The sequence below is a fragment of the Excalfactoria chinensis genome, chromosome 8 (genome assembly GCF_039878825.1).
Source record: "Excalfactoria chinensis isolate bCotChi1 chromosome 8, bCotChi1.hap2, whole genome shotgun sequence".
Lineage (NCBI taxonomy): Eukaryota > Metazoa > Chordata > Aves > Galliformes > Phasianidae > Excalfactoria > Excalfactoria chinensis.
Genome location: NC_092832.1, coordinates 27,024,278 through 27,042,795, shown reverse-complemented (window position 1 = coordinate 27,042,795; position 18,518 = coordinate 27,024,278). Strand labels below are relative to the sequence as shown.

At 47.2% G+C, this 18,518-nt stretch overlaps 2 protein-coding genes across 5 annotated transcripts; both read left to right on the top strand.

Moving 5' to 3' along the window:
- Positions 1–898: 898 nt before the first annotated feature.
- DEPDC1 (DEP domain containing 1) lies at positions 899–10,522 on the top strand. Of its 3 annotated transcripts, none has more exons than XM_072343275.1 (12): positions 899–1,315; positions 1,849–2,114; positions 2,301–2,442; positions 3,229–3,347; positions 3,801–3,931; positions 4,223–4,270; positions 4,682–4,822; positions 5,286–6,068; positions 6,760–6,932; positions 7,785–7,961; positions 8,230–8,415; positions 9,816–10,522. In XM_072343275.1, the coding sequence occupies exons 1-12, from the start codon at positions 1,268–1,270 to the stop codon at positions 9,954–9,956; spliced, it is 2,355 nt and encodes a 784-aa protein (XP_072199376.1). In that variant the 5' UTR covers positions 899–1,267; the 3' UTR covers positions 9,957–10,522. The 3 variants fall into 3 exon arrangements, with proteins under 3 accessions (XP_072199376.1, XP_072199375.1, XP_072199377.1); XM_072343274.1 differs by having other exon boundaries at positions 5,286–6,146; XM_072343276.1 differs by lacking the exon at positions 5,286–6,068.
- A 1,733-nt stretch (positions 10,523–12,255) lies between these two features.
- RPE65 (retinoid isomerohydrolase RPE65) lies at positions 12,256–18,471 on the top strand. Of its 2 annotated transcripts, XM_072342864.1 has the most exons (14): positions 12,256–12,393; positions 12,884–12,966; positions 13,672–13,822; positions 14,337–14,444; positions 14,520–14,661; positions 14,792–14,939; positions 15,395–15,476; positions 15,565–15,697; positions 15,781–15,920; positions 16,249–16,378; positions 16,596–16,710; positions 16,803–16,897; positions 16,991–17,102; positions 17,668–18,471. In XM_072342864.1, exons 1-14 carry the CDS (start codon positions 12,383–12,385, stop codon positions 17,817–17,819), a joined length of 1,602 nt encoding a protein of 533 aa, XP_072198965.1. In that variant the 5' UTR covers positions 12,256–12,382; the 3' UTR covers positions 17,820–18,471. The 2 variants fall into 2 exon arrangements, with proteins under 2 accessions (XP_072198965.1, XP_072198966.1); XM_072342865.1 differs by lacking the exon at positions 12,256–12,393 and having other exon boundaries at positions 12,897–12,966; positions 13,676–13,822.
- The last annotated feature ends 47 nt before the right edge of the window (positions 18,472–18,518 follow it).

Sequence of the window (18,518 nt, the reverse complement as noted above, 5' to 3'; positions counted from 1 at the left end):
CACTCAGTACGAGGCAGGTCTATTTCGCATGCTGTAAGCATAGAAACTGTCCCCTTAAGCTCAAAACTTGAACGTCTGAAACTCGACATGCATGAAAACCCAGAACCAAGGAGCAGAAGTTATTCTGGCCACCCCCTCCCAGCCTCCAGCAGAGCAGGAGCAGCCCCTCAGGCTTCCTTTCCTTGTCCCACTCTTCTGAGCCCCACGTACAGCAGCCGATTCTGGCAGATCAAGGTTGTACTTCTCACCTTTTTTTAACCCGGGAATTTAACTGCAGTTGAAAGAAGAACATTCATAGATAACATGGGAGGCCCTCAGCATTCTTAGCACTGCGCTATGTGGATACATCCATCTCAAGGGCTTTTATGCTCAGCACGTAGCAGAGCAGCTAATACAGCACTGACTGTGCAGGGAGTCAGGTAATGAATAACACAAAGGAAAATCACCCAGAACAGTGATTCAGTTTAGTCTGGAGTAACTGAGTATTGTCTTTGTCATTCAGCACATCGGATGAGTGAGTAGAAAAGAGGAATAGAAGTGAATGAAGGCATGGGACAAATTGCATGGAGAAAAAGTTCAGTCTGGCTTACTTTGCATGGCTCACAGTGACCAAGCAGCAGTGACAAAAGTGGGGGAGGCAGCAAATGCTTTGGAGAGATCAGATCTCTTCTGCATGTCCCTCCAGACACAGAAAAGGCTTTAGTTCAATTGAGTGGGTTGAAAACGCACTTTTTTTCCCATACAACGTAACCGCATTGTGTAACACCTCGCTTCGGGAACAAATAACTCAAGGCTGTTGTGAGAGGAGCAGACAGTGACACGTGAGGAGCTTTTCAGCACATCTGAAAGCCGCTGTTATCACCTGCGGTCTCCGCCACCTGCTCCTTTATGCCTTAAAATCACCTTCCATTCGAACCCAAGGGCGGGGACGTTAATTCAGCTGCACTAAACATCAGCGGACCCATAGCGGGAGTTTAATTAGCTCCGTTCCCGTTTAAAACCAGCAAAACGAAGCCTTAGAGCGCGCGATCGGGGCAGCGCTCAGCCTCGTGCCGGTCGGTGCTCGGGTTATTGCACTCGCTGCTGCGCCCCACGGAGCAGCCGCTGCCCGCACCGCCCCGCAGGGCAGCGCCTCCAATCTCCGCCTCGCGGTGCAGCCGACCCGCTCTGGGCACGCGCCCGCCCCGCTCGCCCAATCAGCGGCGGCGCAGCAAATTCAAACCGTGCGGCGGTTGTGCCGCTCCGTGCGGGCGCCCCCGGCTGAGCGATGGAGCAGCGGCCGGCGGCGCCTGTTCCGTACCGCGCCACGCAGCTGGTGAGCACGGCGGGACGGGGGGGGGGCGGCCGGGATCCCGAGCTCCGGCCCGACCGTGCGCCCGATGGGCCGCCTCGTGGCCGGTGGGGGGGCGACGCGCTCGGGCTGGTTTGCGGCATCGCGGCTGTCGGAGGGCGCTGTGCTGCAGGCCGGCCCCGCAGTCCCAGGCCGGCACGCTGCGGGCGCTCCGAGCAACATCCCTCCGCTCGGCCGGCTGCAGGGACGGGCCCTCACCGCCCCCAGCAAACAGAGCCTTCAGTCTGACCTAAATCTGCCCTTTTCTACATTAAAACCCGCTCCCCGTCCTATCACAGCAGCCCCTGCTTCGGGGCCCGCCCCCTTCTTCCTTCCAGCCGCTCTTCGGATGCCGAGCGCTGCCATCACGTCTCTATTAAGCGATTCATTGGGAGCGTTCATATTTGCTAGCTCCTTAGCCTGATTTTGCTCCTACGATCATTCCCACCGCTTTGTTTTATGCTGTTCACTGTCACCAGCTTTAACCTTCTGCCCCTCGTGGCTCTGTGTCCCCGCAGTGGAATGAGATCACCAGGTACTTCCGAGCCGGGATGCCGCTCAGGTCGCACCGGCAGCACTTGAAGAAGCACGGCAGCTGCTTCACCGCCTCCGAAGCTGCGGATTGGCTGCATGAAGTGCTGAGGAGCAACAGTAACTTTGGGCCCGAAGTGAGCAGGCAGCAGACTGTGCAGCTGCTAAGGAAGTTCCTCAAGAACCACATCATTGAAGATATCAAAGGACGCTGGGGGTCGGAAAGCTTAGAAGACAACGGTGCGCTCTACAGGTACTGACATGGAAACCAGTGAAGTAGGCTTTATAAAATGGTCATCAATGTTCAATGAGTAATTTTAATTCCCCGAGTCTCCTCTGAATCTTATCACACCCTGCTGGTAAGGGATGGCTTCAGGTGAATGACTGCTGCTTTTCTTTGTGTTCCAAACGCCTTTAAAGCCTTTCCTATTAATTCCAGGTTTCCTTCGACCTCTCCAGTTAAACCTCTGCCGGCTTCATGTCGCCAAAGCGGGACCTTAGAAACCTCTAGAGATCGACTTCTAAAGCTGCCACATTTATCACGGAGAACTCCGAGAAAGCAGGAAGCGCTGACACCTCTGGTATAACACGTTTCTTACCCAGTCTTAGTTACCACCTATTGCCTTTGTCGTTTAAAACAAAGCAAAAACCCCACGCTGCCTTGTAGCAGCCGTCCTTAGGGATGCAGTTGTGTCTCATTCCCACGCAGGAATAAGCTGGTAGGTTCTGGACAGCAGAATAGAACGTTAGCATAGGTTTGATAGAAAGGTTCGGTTCTGGCTTGCAATGAACTGTTCTGATTCTGCCTGCTATTTTTCTTGCACGTACAGAAGGGTTGTATGGAACAATCAATAGATATTCGAGCAGAATTCCGACATGTAAAATAGGCAGGAATGTAAGGTATGTAAAATAGACACGACTGTAACCCAGCTCTGGGAATGCTGGAAGGTGATGAGCAGCGCAGTGCATCCTCAATGGAACCGGAGGGGTTTTATTTCATTCAGGGGGGCTGAGGCACACAGTGCTGAGTGTTCTGCTCTCTTTGACAGAAGATTGGACATATTTGGCTGTTTTTCAGCTTAGTGTGTGCTCGTACTTTGTGGTCCTTCAGACGGACTCTTTGCTGACTAATAGACCTAAATTTGATGGCTTTCTGTCCTTTAAATTACTGTCTCCTGAAGGGCTTGCATTAGGTCCTCATGCACAGCGCTGAGTTTGGCAGAGTGCACATGCATTTCAGTGCTGACATGTTAAGGTTATTCGCTGAGTTGTCCTTTGGGATGTAAGGTGCTTCACAAAGACGATGTTTGTTTCTCTTAGAGGCTTCTTTTCTTTCAGTATAACGTGCCTAAACCGCTCACTTTCAGGAAAATGTGGAGAAAACAAAGCTGGATAAAGCAGCAGAAAACGAAGAGGCTGCACTGCACGGGAAGGAAGCAAGCCAGGAATATGTGCAAGAAACATGGAGAAATATCATCCTGATACAGTAAGTAAGGAAGTGCAAGAAGTGCCTTCCCTTCCTGTGTGTGTGCAATCCCTCTAGAACAGCCCAGTGAAGGTTTTGACTTGCAAAATCTTTGGAACTTACTGAGAATGAAGGCGAATATTTTTGCTGTTATTTATATATGTTATATGTTATTTATATATGCTTCCCAATGTACTTTCTAACCTTTTCTTTTGTACTTAAGAAACTCATTGCTTATGTTGAGCTATATTTTAGCCCAACAGCTGTTCTTTCTCCTCCCCATCTGTTGTTTTTGGGTGCCTGTCTCAAGAACAAGCGTGCCCTCAAACTCTTCTTCCTTAAGAGAGTTTCATAGTACTGCAGATCAGCTTACCAAGCAGCTCATGTTGGAACGGATGCTAAGATCTTGATGGGGGGGTTTGTGATTTTAATAACAGACTTCTTAAACAGCTTTTGTTTTCTTCCTCTCTACAGTTTGCAAACCATCTTAGGCCTCCCATCCTTGGAAGAAGTTCTGCAGCCAACGCAGATAGTTCCCGAGCACGTCATGTACAACATGACACACACGAGCAAACACGGTGTTGTTATTTTGCAGAACAAAGCAGGTAAGATTTTCCAAGCTTTGCTTCAAGTTTCTGTGTTGCGTAATTACAACAGAGGTAGTAACTGATGTGATAGATTTCATAGTGATGCTTCCTAAATTAGAATACACTCCAGTGTGCTTGTCTAGAAGGTTTTGTAGGTGTGTTACATTAATTTGTAAGTACAAATGCATAGTAATATTTCGAATTAGTTCTGCATCGGACCTGCTATGTTTACTGTGTTTAAAACCTGCCTGTTATTGTTTGTATTAAGTCTTGAGTAATCTGTGTAACTTATGCCCTTATTTATTGTAGAAGACCTCCCTCACTGGGTGCTGTCAGCGATGAAGTGCCTCGCATACTGTAAGTCATGGGAGAGCTTTTAAGTTCCAGAAACTTACTGTGAGAGCTGAAAGTGAAATGCTCCGGCATGTTAAGATCGATTGCGGATTTCAACTTCCAACTCTGCTGAGGATCAGCATTGTTTAGTTCAGAGATAAAGGAAAACGTTCAGCATTTCTGACTGTGTTGATGAGGAAGGTATAAAGGGCGTAAATGAGTTTTCACTTACTGTAGTGGGGCAGAACAGCCTGTTGAAAGGGAGCAGAACTCCTCAGTGGATACTAATGATACGGCACTGAACTAAACAGATTACATGTATATTGCTCACGTGGTTCCGCTCTTGTGAAACAGTTATTCCTACAGGAACAAACAATTCTATCCAAAAAAACAGTGCAGATCAATACTGAATTTCCTTTCTCCACCTCTTTTTAGGGCCCAGAAATAATGACATGAGCCAGCCGACTTACAGTGGCTTTGAACGGGATGTCTTCAGGACGGTTGCTGATTATTTTGTCAGTCTCCCTGAACCATTGCTTACTTTTGAATACTATGAGCTTTTTGTTAATATTTTGGGTATGTATGAATTTAGAAATAACAGGGTGAGCCATAAGGTTATATTGACTGGGGGGAAGAACAGATCTGTAACTCAAAGTGAACCATGACCCCATTCATCTGAATGGCAGCTTGAATCTGAGGCGTGTCTTCAATTCTGTCAGTGTTCCATCATTAATTGAATTGCAGTTGTATCTCATTCTGTGCAAATGACCATCTGAGATAACCCTCTAAATGTTCAGTAACCATAGTTTGAAAACACGTGCTCATCTTTGTCCCTCATTTTTGCAGCCTGTTGGCATTCTTTATTCTTGCATGTTGGTTGCAGTTGATTGCTTGGGGATTGAGCTCGTTTTTGTCCTTATTTTACTAACGACTTATTGCCTTACTTGTTGTCCTCTTTTCAGTTGGCAACTGCATTTCTTTCTGAACTTGTTTGCTTTCATACCACTAGCATCTTAATTTATATTTCATTTTCTGATAGTTATGTGTGGCTTCATCACAGTTCCAAATATATGCAGTGGAAAACATTCTGTCCGACATGAGACCTGTGACCCACAGCCTTCAAAAACTCTTCACTTGAACTCTTTCAAGTCAACTGAATGTCTTCTTCTAAGCCTACTTCGCAAGGAGCCAAAGGGAAAAAAGGAGGAATATGAAGCTTCCTGGAAGCCTTCAGAAGAGTTAGCTGCTCAGACACAACGTGCAGAGAAATTGCAGCAGTGTAAGCTGACAAGTAAACAAGGCAGTGCTGACAATCTCATAGGAGGAAGTTGTCAGAATCTTTCAGGTTCCAGGAATGAACAAGATCTATCTCTAAAATTTAAGACAAGATGTTACTCTTTGGAAAGAATTGGAAGCACTGCCTCAGGAGCACATAATAGAGGAGAATCGGATTCCAACAGGACGACTAATGTCTTAAGCACAAGAAGTGAGAAACAACAGCTCCCATCTGTGTCTAAGGCTGATTCTGTATTGGAGTTTGGTTTTGAAAACACATGCCAAAAACAAACTGATGGCTCAAAGAGAGCATCTGCCCCAGTTCTTCAGGACAGTGAGCTGTTCAAAGAAAACCTTAAATCAGAGCAAATATGCAGGTCTCAGAGTTTACTTGGGAGCAGGAACTCCAGAAGTTGCACTAGCATCAATGTCCCAGTTGCTGAAATCACAGTAAAGCCAAGGTCTCAGCTCTGTGGGCAAGGAAGGCCAGATACCTCGGTGGCTACTTCAGAGGGCACCAGGACTGAGGTTTCTGCTATCAGCATCAGTAAGAGACTCTGCAGAAGTACCATAGAGCTCTCAGAATGCTCTTTCACTCACTCTTATATGTTGACTGGCACGCAAAGTAAGATGGCTTTACAAAGCATGTTGTATTGGCTTATTTTGTTGACTAACCTCTGCTTCCTTACTTTCTTCAATGGTTTGTTTGTTATTTTTTTAATATCTCTATAACAAAAGGGCCTCAAAGAGTTGTGAAGTTGTAGCATTTAGAAGTATTTTCATAGCTCTGTTAACAAATAGTAGTGTTACCTTTGGCTTCTCAAATTGGATGTCAGAACCTTCCTATTCAGGTAAGTAATGATGCTGCTGACCTCGACACCACCGGGAGGAGAACTTGCACAGACCTGCCTTTGAGAGATGCCTTTTTATGATCTTTGAGACGTGCTTTCTGGGGATGCTCTCAGAAATAGCATTAGGGTATTCTCTCCATTGTACTATGGCCTTAACTGCACAAGCAGTTTATAACAGTGAATTGGGGACCCCCACACACACACACACAAAATAATATAACCTTGATCTCCAGCGTTACAGCTGATTGATTGCTATGGAAATGAAATACGGATGATGAAACAAACACATACTGTCTTCATTGGAGGAGGGGGGGAGCTATTTTACTGAATAAAACTCTGGTTAGTTGTTCAAGTCTTAATGACAACTGTATTACAATCAACTTGTAGATCTCCTTCAGCCTCACCTGGAGAGGATTGCTGTTGAGGCACTACAGATCTGCTGTTTGCTGCTTCCCCCAGCAAACCGCAGGAAGATTCAGCTCCTGATGCGCATGATTGCTCGGATCAGCGAGAACGTCGATATGCCACGGCTGCACGACGCCATGGGCACGCGTTCCTTGGTAGGACAATTGTGGCTGCTGGGCTGGGTGTCTGCCTTACAGAAATAGTGCTGGAGGAACACTGAGGGTACTGGCAGTGATCAGGACTGAAGTGTCACTGGGTTACTGTAATTAAATAGTGATTGATGGACAGATCTTTGATCCCCAAAACATTGACAAAAATCTAACTTGAGGCGAGCGTTTCCTTGTCTCCACACTAATATGTTGCAAATACTGACGTTGCTTTTGCTTACTGTGGGAGAAGGAAGAAACAACTTGTCAGTTTCTCAATTGTTTGGTGTGATTTCTCAACCCGCTGCCACTTCAGATTAAAAAGTGTTGGCAGCAGTGTTGGTGGATGACCTTTCTTGTGCTGAATACTGGTGTAATTGAAGTCATGACAAAATCCATCCCAGAGAAAAAGGCATTCTAGCCAGCTTATAGGCTAGCTTCTAGTCTGCAAGTAAGCTTATCTGGAGCAATGCAAATAGTCGGTAATGACTGTACCAAGTAAGATTAGGCAACATTTCTGCATATGCTAAGTAAGATCCTGAAAGGTGGAAATAAGAAAACTAAAAATGTTTTTAAAAGCCTTTTCAAACCAATTGTTAATATGCATTACATCTTGAACACCTTCAGAGTCAGCCTAACCTCCTGCCATCCCAGTGGCTCGAGACAACTAAGAGAACAGGTACAGTTTTCTATTGGGGGGAGGGCTTATTACCATCCTTAAAGTATATTTTTAACAGATATTACTGCAAGACTCGTACTCTTCTGTGCTGAACAAAGATTTGTTTCTTTTTTCCTTATCTGAAATAATGTTTTCTTCCTCCCCTCAACTGTGCTTACTAACGATCTGCTCCATACTTGTAGATGATACAGACCTTTTCTCGATGCGTGTTGTGCTGTGCAGAAGAAGTAGATCTTGATGAGCTACTTTCTACACGATTAGTTTCATTTCTAATGGACCACCAACAGGAGATATTTAAAGTCCCAACTTACCTGCAGGTTGCAGTGCAAGATCACATAGAATACATGAAGATGGCTCAGGTTGGTGGCACAACAGAAGTTAAAGTGCCTTTGCTGACTGCAGAGTGTGTTACTATATGGGTTGGATGAGAGCTGCAAATAAAGCCACAGTATAATAAATGCAAACCTGTATTAAGCTGTTGGTGCAATCATAGACATCAGCTGCTTTATAACCCCTTGCAACTTGTGATGCGGCTGTAAGTTAATATACTTGGATGTTAAATATGGGGGCTTCTTAGCAAAGCAGGACATCATTTGACTTTAGATGACTCTTTGATTTTTATTGCAGTGCAAATATCCAGGGGAAGAAATTTGTGCCATACTTCCCACCTATTCGTACTGTGAACAAATAACCCCCCAGGAGTTTGAAGAACAAAAGGTTTCTACCTCTCACGCTGCTGTGGCAGAGCTGTTAGAGAACATTATCAAAGATAAGAACTTGTCTGTGAAAGAGAAGAAGAAAAAGTTAAAACAGGTGAGGAACTTATTGGCTACTAAAGCAATTCTGAAAACACTTTGTGTGAGAAGAGCTCAGAAATGAGACACCATTATCAGAGCATGAGCAGACTACAAAGAAAACGTGCCTTGTAGGACAGGCGTTAAGATTGCTGTTTAGTGGGTTTGGGACTTGTATGGCATGATTCTATTTTAAGAACAATATCTAAAATAGCATTTGATACCGTCTAGCAACAGTGATGTTCAGTGATTCAAAACAGCAGGAAACTTTAAGATGCTCTCTATTAAGTAAGGTGTTGTACCGACTACACCAATTGTCATTAAAATGACATAAATGGGTATAATATTAAGAGGAGACAAAAATAGCGGCTTTTTTTCTTCCTTTAAAAGGCCAAACTCAATCTGTTCACAACATTCTTTGCTGTGGAATTAGCTTTGTTTTGTAACATGTATATTGCTCAGGATTATCTGGCGTTTCTGCGGCCTACTAACACGTTGCCTAATACTAAAGCCAAAGTGCAGCAATTCTGGCAGGATTTAATACTGGAGTTTTTTCCTTTTTATGAAAACCTTTGGCAAGTGTTTCTGAGCAATTGAACACTATTGTACTTGTCCTGGAATCTCTTAAGCAAGTCTTGTGACTCCAATTTGAAAAAGCAGCTTTTCAAAGCAAGCATGTTTGTTCCGATGCCCCCTTCCACCAGCCTCTGCAACACTGACTTCATACGTGTACTGGGAGCTTCGTTCTTCCAGGACTGAACTTCAGAAGCCCGGCCTGTTGTTTGAGTTCATGGTAACCTCCTGCATGGAAAGAAAAGTAGTTAATTACAGTTGGTTTAAAGCTAAACTTCGGAGTAAGCAAGCAGTGAGAAGTGATGTACGGCAGCACTTAGAGCAGGTGAAGCAGGAAGGAAGGAAAGAAACTAAAATAGTCCAATAGTAAAACCTGAAGTATATCCTTTCATTTTTGTGAGCTGCCACCAAAAGCCAGAAGCAGCTTACGCTGAAAGGGCCTTGTATTAGCAGGGTTTGTGTCAAATAAGCTCTAAGATAGCTGTATTGTGGTCATGCTGGCTGTGCTGGGACAGTGAGCAGTGTGATAAGTCTCAGCTCTTTGCAGTGATTATACAGCTTTGATGCCTTCAACTAGGAAAAGCCAAATGTGTGCCGCTTCTGAGGAGTTACATCCAGCTTCCATCAACATCCAAATCACAAATGCTGTCATAACTTTTAGCAAGCTGTAAATTCTACCCAAGACTCCTAATCAACCCTTAAAAGAAAGGATACAACCAAAGTATCTCTGAGTTTCTGTCCCTCCCTGTGATCCACGCTCATGTCCCACAGCTGCCTTGCATGTCTTTCTGTTGCTTTCTTTGTTTTTGTGGAGCCTGATGTGATGTTTTCCTGTGTATTTTCTAGTTCCAGAAGGAATATCCTTTGATATACCAGAACAGATTTCCAACCACAGAAAACGAAGCAGTGCTGTTTGAGAACAAACCTACCATCAAACAACCAATGCTCAGCCTGAGGAAACCCAAATTTCACAGCCTGAGATATTAAAGTCAGCTGCACATTTCCATAGTGAGTGCGTCCGAGTGGCCGACCAAGGGCTGCTGGGAATGGGAATGTGCAGGGACTGTGTGTGTGGGAGGAGCGATGTTTACGTGAACACTATGCTGAGAAGTGCCAAAAGAACTTTTCTCTTTGAGAGTTACTCTAAATATTTATTCCTTTCCTAGAAGTTATTCAACTGTTTACAAATCAATCGATACGTCGCGCTCAGCAAGATACGTGTGAAAGTGAAGCTACTAATTGCCAAAAAGTTATGTATGGTTCTCATATGGAGAACTAAAGATGTGCGTATTATAATGGTGTTAGTGTTTATTCAGGAACTGGTGCCATGGCCTCCAGTCTGTGTGCATTCCTCACTGTTTGCTTGGTGTGAAAAGTGCCTTGTTTTGCTTGAAGACAAACATTTTGAGAAAGCAAAGTTGAGTTTGGAACTAAATTAAAACTTGTTTTTATTTCTAAGGGGGCCAGAAATCCACCAGCAAGGAATGATCTGGTCCTTAAAATACTTTTCCTCTCCTCTGAAACACTTCTTCTTTTAAAAATATTTATTTATATTAAAAGTGTTCTGTCTATTCCTGATGTTTTCCTGGAGTGCTTATTCTGGGTGCAATGATGGACTTCTCAGACAGCGCTGGATAGTGGGACAGTGGGCAGGATCCCAATAGGCTGAGTTTCCTTTTGTTGTTTCCAGAATTAAGCAGTGGATCTGTGTTGGTGTCTCTGTGAGAGCAGCTACAAGTGTTCTCATAAATGAGGTTCTAACCTAACACATATAAATACACACACACGCACTTTGGTACTGTTATTCATAAGGCTCTTAGCTGAGGTTTGTCACTTCTACGCGGTACATCATTATTAGGTGGTTTTGTCCTTTAGGGATGAACACTTTGTAGATGGCAAAGCAGGGAATGCTCAGTTCCAGCCAATCTTAGCACCACTTCAATGTCCTGTGGGTACCCGGGTGCTTGCATAGCAGCTGATGGGTGTCAGTGGTTTGTAATGCCTGTGGACAGCTGCTGAGCATCCCACGCCTGCCTCAACTTGCTTCTGCTCCTTGGACTGTTAAGCGTTTCATAGATGCGTTAGTTAGTTAGTTGTGTTCTAATTAAGCAACTTGCCAGGCTCACATTTCTTAGGATTTGCCTTTCAACAGCTTGCCCTTGTTATTCAGTCCTTGATCCACGTTATTTAATGTTGTTCAGTTATTTAATGTTCCCTTCTGAGGTTTTAACAGACTTGAATACACAGAAACTGACCAGCAGATGGAAGCAGAATTTTAACATAGCCACCGTTTGGTCTAAGTGAGCTTTGAACCACGGCTAGCTTTGCATATCTGTAACTCTGCCTGGGAGTGGCTCATCAGGCCTGAAATCACAACCGGCTGTAAGCTATCAGTGCGGTGTAACAGGGTTATCTGTTGCATGGAGTGTGGCTTTGGTCTAAGATCAGTGACGGCAGGAAAGATCTGTGGTTGTTTTGCACTCACGTAGGAAGAAAAGTTTCAGTGCGACTGTACTGGCACACAGTGCTAAGGAGGGCTCAGTGCTGCCAGCTGAGCAGTGCTTTGGTTCAGCTTTGTTCCCCTTTGCTCTGGGAGGGGAGGTCGGTGTGAGCAAAGGGCCTAAGGCTGCTTCTCACGTTCCACTCTGCTCTTGCAAAAGCCCACGAGCTCGTGTACACACTGTGGCTTTTTAACTTGTTTTCACGCAAGAATTAAACTCATATAAACATGTTTAGTCTGCTTTTTTTAAAGCCTTAATTTGGTTTGAGTGTTGTGGCTCACTTGGAGATTTATTTCAAAACATGTTAAGCTGAAATGCCACTTCCAACACTGCTCAGATCTCATTGATGACTTGGGTTGGATATGAGGAGCTGCTGTTTCTCCAAAGAGCGCTCAGCACTGCACAGCTGCATGGGGGTCACCATCCAGGGGGTGCTCAGAGCCGTGGGGATGCGGCACGGAGGGACGTGGGGGGTGGGCTGGGGAGCTTGGAGGGCTCTTCCAACCTGACAGATTGTGTGGTTCTAGGAGATGGGAGACAGGCGGTGGCTGGTGATGCTGGGCAGTGACACCTGTCCCTGCCATCACTGGTGTCACTGCACAGGATGGGGATGCAGTGACTGTAGCGCAGAGCTGAGGTGAAGTGCAGCTCCAGTTCCTCTGTTTTGTTTTGTTTTTCTTTGTAATCTCTTCTGCTCGGGAAGAATTTAGGGCTCAGAAAAAAACCCTGAAAGCTGCTTTTTGTGTGAACAGCGAGACAAAGCCTCGCAAGGCATCGGGAGGATTTCAGCCTGAAAGCCGCCTCTGTTCCAGCGCTGAGCCCATTGGCTGCATGCAGCTCCTGTCACTCCTTCCTGCACTCCCATAAAAACCCGCATGCGGCTCCAGGGGCCTCAAATCCTGCACCGAGACGATGTACAGCCAGTGAGTGCTGCTGGGGCTCTTCTCTACATGGGGTGGGGGGGGTTGCTCCTTGGGGCGGTGAGGTTGGGATGGTGCGGGGTTGTGGGGCACCAAGGCAGTGGTCCCTGTGATAGAGGCAAGGACCACGTGCCATGCAATTGCGTGCTTTGCTATAGATAGGAATTGGAGCTTAGCAAATCATTCTCAGCTGCGTACTGCAAAACGCTTTGCTTAACGATGTAAAAATTATTCAAGGCTTGGGAGGAAAGGTGGGTGTTTGTTACTGAAAGGCGTCCTGCTTCCTGATGTGACAGATGTTCTCGGTTTATCCTCTGTGCCCATCATGTACCACTTGTTGGGAATGAGGTATCTTCTGTCCTGCTGCTGGTTCCCCTTCTGTACCCCCAAGACTTCCTGATTCTCCCTGCTCACCTCATTGGTTTTGCAAGCCCTGCATTGTCCTCCCCGCACCACCTGGAAGCTGCCAACGTAGGTCTGGTGTCCCTTGCAGGGTGGAGCATCCCGCGGGAGGTTACAAGAAGCTCTTTGAGACAGTGGAGGAGCTGTCCTCACCCGTCACCGCCCACGTCACAGGTCTGTGCCCTCACTGCCTCCTTTCCTATGAGCCCCACACTGTTCTCCAGAGCACTGGGGCCACAGAACCCAGGTCTGGGGGGTTGCAGGTCCTGGGACACAAAATTAAATGATATCGAGGAAGTTCACATGTTTGGGACATGGCTGAGTTGATGTACTGGGAGCAGAGGAAGGACAGAGAACTGCTTGGAACTAGTGTTCCAAGGATCCTTGTCCTATGGCTCTGTAGAGTAAGAAGAAACCATAGTCCTAAAGGTTCATAAAGAACTTCTCTCTGGGGCAGAGGAGGCTCAGGGAGACCTCACTGCTTCCCACAGCTCCTGGCAGGAGGTTGGGATGAGGGGAGGGGAGTCGGCATCTGCTGCCATGGAACAGCGATGGGATGAGAGGTGACGGCCTCACGCTGTGCCAGGGCAGGGCAGGCTGGGTGCTGGGGGACATCTCTGCTCCAAAGAGCGCTCAGCACTGCACAGCTGCACAGGGGTGGGCTCACATCCCTGGGGGCGTTCAGAGCTGTGGGGATGAGGCACTGAGGTGGGCAGTATTTGGGCTTAGGGATCTTGGAGGGCTTTTCCAACATGAATGATTCTGATTCCAAAAGCATCCGTCAACTTGTCTTTAGATAATAACTCCTATAACAGAATAAACACAGGATAAAAAAATAGAAGATGAAATGTTTTGATGATGCTGCTGCATCTCCTGCAGGCAGGATCCCCACCTGGCTCAGAGGCAGCCTCCTGCGATGCGGGCCTGGCCTCTTTGAGGTCGGGGCAGAGCCATTCTACCACCTCTTCGATGGCCAGGCACTGCTGCACAAGTTCGACTTCAAGGAGGGACACGTCACCTACCACCGCAGGTAGCAGCCAAGGACTGCTGCTCTCTGGGGTCCGTGTTCATTGGAGGAGCTCCAGCAGGGAGCTCTCCCAAAGCAGGGCATTGGGGCAGGCTGCCAGAGAAGTGGGGGTGTCCCATCCCCAGAGGTGCCACGGCCAGTCTGGATGGGGGCTTGAGCAGCCCATGGCACCGGGTTGGAACCAGACAGGATGGAAGGTCCCTCAAACCCAGCCATTCTACAGTTCTGTGAACAACAGCACACTCAGCAAATAACATCACTTCTCCTACAGTCCAGAAACCTTCTGATGGCAGCAGGGGCTGCCTGCAGCTGCTGCAGTGACAACATGCTCCTGGGGGCTGCAGCTGCCCGCCATGCCCGGGGCTCCAGCACTTCACATGCTGCAACACAGCCCTGGTCGCTGCTGGGGGCTGGACTGAGCTCTCAGGAGCCTCACCACAAAAAATATTTGTGTTTATTTTAATTGCATTGCTTGTTGCCTTGGTGTGACTGTGTGTAATGTGCCTCACTCCCTCAGGTTCGTCAGGACAGATGCTTATGTGCGAGCCATGACAGAGAAAAGGATCGTGATAACTGAATTTGGTACCTATGCCTACCCAGACCCATGCAAGAACATTTTCTCCAGGTATCGAGGCCCTGCCAAGCACTGCAGCTTCATGCCACGGGGCCTCTGCTGACCTCACTGCCTTCCTCCACGCAGGTTTTTCTCCTACTTTAAAGGGGTGGAGGTCACCGATAATGCCCTCGTTAATGTCTACCCTGTTGGCGAGGATTACTACGCCTGTACAGAGACCAACTTTATAACCAAAATTAACCCAGACACTCTAGAGACAATCAAGCAGGTAGGTTTTGGTACTCAGCTCCTAACACATGGCAGCCTCACCTCCTTTCCCACATTGCTCACCCTCATCACAGACAGACAACTCCCAGGGCTGCCCACACTGCCCACACCTCCCCGCTCCCCATCCCCAGGTGGATCTCTGCAAGTACGTCTCCGTCAATGGGGCCACAGCCCACCCCCACGTGGAGAACGATGGCACCGTTTACAACATTGGCAATTGCTTTGGGAAAAACTTCTCGCTGGCCTACAACATCATACGGATCCCTCCACTCCAGGCAGGTCAGTTCAACACACCTCCAAATGAGCTCATGAAAATCTTGTTCTATAAACTACTACTCATTCCTCAGATGTGTTTTGTCATCAGAGTTCTTTGTTTGGCTTTCCTTCTTTTGTTCAGCTGTAGAAATGTTATCTTCTAAACAAGTATTTACGTGGTTCTAGACTATGAGTGTCCAACCTTTTGGCTTGCATGGGCCAAGCTGAGCCAAGAGGAACTGCCTTGGGCCACATACAAACCATAATATAGTTAATGTGTATAAATAACAAAACCTTTTTTTCTATTAAAGCATTAAAAAAAAGAGGGCACCAAAACCATAAAACTATCAAGTTGGACATTCATGCTCTAGATCACAATCTTGCTTAGTGCTAGAGGCAGAGGCCTTGCTGGGCAGGCACTGCTAACGCAGCAGCATGTGGCTGGAAGCTCCCCATAACCACGCGGCTGTCCTTTGCAGACAAGGAGGACCCAATGAACAAGTCAGAGGTGGTGGTGCAGTTCCCTTGCAGTGACAGATTTAAGCCCTCCTACGTGCACAGGTAACTCCTGCCAAGCTCAGCTGACTGACTGCACACCCACTGAGCTCTGGTTCCTTGTAGCATGCAGCACATGTGTATGTTCCCACAGTTTTGGTCTGACTGCAAACTACATCGTATTTGTCGAAACCCCAGTGAAGATCAACCTCCTCAAGTTCCTCTCCTCCTGGAGCCTCTGGGGAGCCAACTACATGGACTGCTTTGAGTCCAATGAGACCATGGGGGTAAGGCATTGGGTCACATGGGGCCTGTGCCCAGCACACCATGCCCACTCACCAGTGAGACTGGCCTCCTGCTTGCCTTTCAGGTGTGGCTTCATGTGGCAGAGAAAAAGAAAGGGCGGCTCCTCAATATCAAGTACCGGACCTCAGCCTTCAACCTCTTCCATCACATCAACACCTTCGAGGATAACGGGTTCCTCATTGTCGACCTCTGCACATGGAAGGGGTGGGTGCCAACACTGCCTTCATAGAACCACTCCTCTGAGACCCACATACCCACTGATGTGGTCCCTCAGTACCACATTGCCACAGTTCTGGAACACCCCCAGGGATGGGGACCTGCCCACTCCCTGGGCTGTGTGTGCCAATGCTTCCATGTCAAGGCCCCACACCAAGATGGAAACACGTCCCCAAGCTGGTCTGGCCCTGCAGCTCCCAGTGGAGCAGAGCAGGGCTCATGTCACTTAATTGAATTCTAGGGGAAAAAAATAGCTGGTTTGGAACTCGTTCCTGGCAATGACTTCTTTGCTGCTTCTGATCCCATTTCTGTGCAGATTTGAGTTTGTTTACAACTACCTCTACTTAGCCAACCTCCGAGCAAACTGGGATGAAGTAAAGAAGCAGGCAGAGAAGGCCCCGCAGCCCGAAGCCCGCAGATACGTGCTGCCCCTCCACATCGACAAGGTACCGCAGGCAGCCCAGCACTGCTGGTTTAATCCTTAAAGCACTGGTCAGCCTGGTGCAGAGCTGTGCAATTCCCTGCTCCCCCTGTTGTGGTCCTCCTCGCTGGATGAGTCTACCTGAGCTGTACTCCATCTTGCTCTGCTGCTCAAGCAAACCATGCAGCCCACTCTCAGAAATGTGTTTCTCCATTTGTCTTGGGCGTTGTTCTTTGTCCCAGGCCGACACAGGCAAGAACTTGGTCACCCTGCCCTACACAACAGCCACCGCGACGCTGCGCAGCGATGAGACTATCTGGCTGGAGCCAGAAGTGATTTTCTCAGGGCCACGCCATGGTAAGACGACAACTCTGAGCCACAGAGGCAGCACGAGCACCATCAGCCATCCATTCCTGCTAACTCTCATGCATACATACCTATTTTTGCAGCCTTTGAATTTCCACAGATCAATTACAAGAAATATGGTGGGAAACCCTACACATACACATACGGGCTTGGACTGAACCACTTTGTTCCAGACAGGGTAACTATCAGCGAAGGCACATCTTTCTGATGAGCTTTTGCTTAAGGGCAAGTAAAGGCATTTTTGAGATGTGGTTTTATTTTCTCCACTTAGCTTTGCAAGCTGAATGTTAAAACAAAGGAGACCTGGGTGTGGCAGGAGCCAGATTCATACCCATCAGAGCCAATCTTCGTTTCCCATCCAGATGCTCTGGAGGAAGATGATGGTAATTAATCATTTTTCGCTTGTTAATTGGAGTTGTTTGCAGTTTGTGTCCACTGGCCCCAGGCGTGACCTATTTCCATGGTGCACCAGGGACATGCAGGAGCCAGAAGGCCTGCAGAGGCCGCTCCTGGGTGAGATGTGCCCTGTTCTAACACTGCTGGTGAGTTTCTGAGAACACAGGAAAAAATCTGTAGGTTCAGATCATCTGTTCTCATTTCCCAGCCTTTTTCCATCAGGAACTACACTACTTAAAGAATTCCAGATGGCCAAGCTTTGTGAAATTAAACCTGTCTCAAGCCAAGTATGTTTTTATTTGTAAACCCCTCCTCCCTGTGTAGGAGGGGGGCGAATTCAGGTTTTGGCTGTGGAGGACACAGAATTGCACTCATGCCAAGCACTGCACGCATTTATTCACATATTGCCAGCGCTGTACCTATTTTTGAAGCTGGCAGCACTAGGCTTAAAGGGCATCTACTCATTCCCTGAATTCCTCATCCCTGAGCAGGAACATGTGAAGCTAGGAGAGCCCCTGGCAGTACTGAGTGCCTGTTTTTGTCACTTCCCAGGGGTGGTGCTGAGCATTGTGATCAGCCCCGGCTCAGGGCCAAAGCCTGCCTACCTCCTGATCCTGAATGCCAAGGACATGAGTGAAGTGGCGAGGGCTGAAGTGGAGGTGAACATCCCTGTGACTTTCCATGGACTCTTCAAAAGAGCTTGACTGCTGCCTACAGCACGCCACGTTAGGCTTCTCCCAGCTCCAAAAAGATGCTGTCTTCATTTACAAGCACACAGAAAGTGACACTGAAGGAATTTAGGTCATTTGTTTGTGAGTACTTAGTTCACAGAACTATACAATGGCTTAGGTTGGAAGGGGCCTTCCAGCCCTTCCAGGTCCAAACCCCTGCCATGGGCTTCCCAATGCTGTGTCCATGGCCTTGGCCCTATTTAAGACTGAGAATTTCAGTTTTGTTCCTTATTTCTCAAAACACTTACCCAGGTGTTTCTCAAACGTATTCTGTGGCCTAATTTCAAGATGTACAACACAATAAACAATACCATTTCTTTTACAAGATTAATTTTTGCAGATGCAACAGAGAGAAAGATGCATGAAACAGCACAGTGTAACCTCAGTCCCTGTATGTGTGGTAACATTATGTAGAATGTGCTATTGCGTGCTTTGAGAAGAGGTAATTTTTATCCTATGGGGGTGTTTTGGATTGAACTCACCTCCTGCTCACTGCACTGGTATCCTCAGAGCAAGCTGAGGGGAGCCCTTCCACGGTGCTCTGGCAATCTGACTTTGCTGGCAGCATTCTCTGCTTTGCTAAAGCTTACGCTCATTACTCTTGTCTAGTTTGCAGCCATGTGTCTTCTCTTTCCCATCTCTTTTCTCAAAGCGCTGTTTGAGTTCTGCATA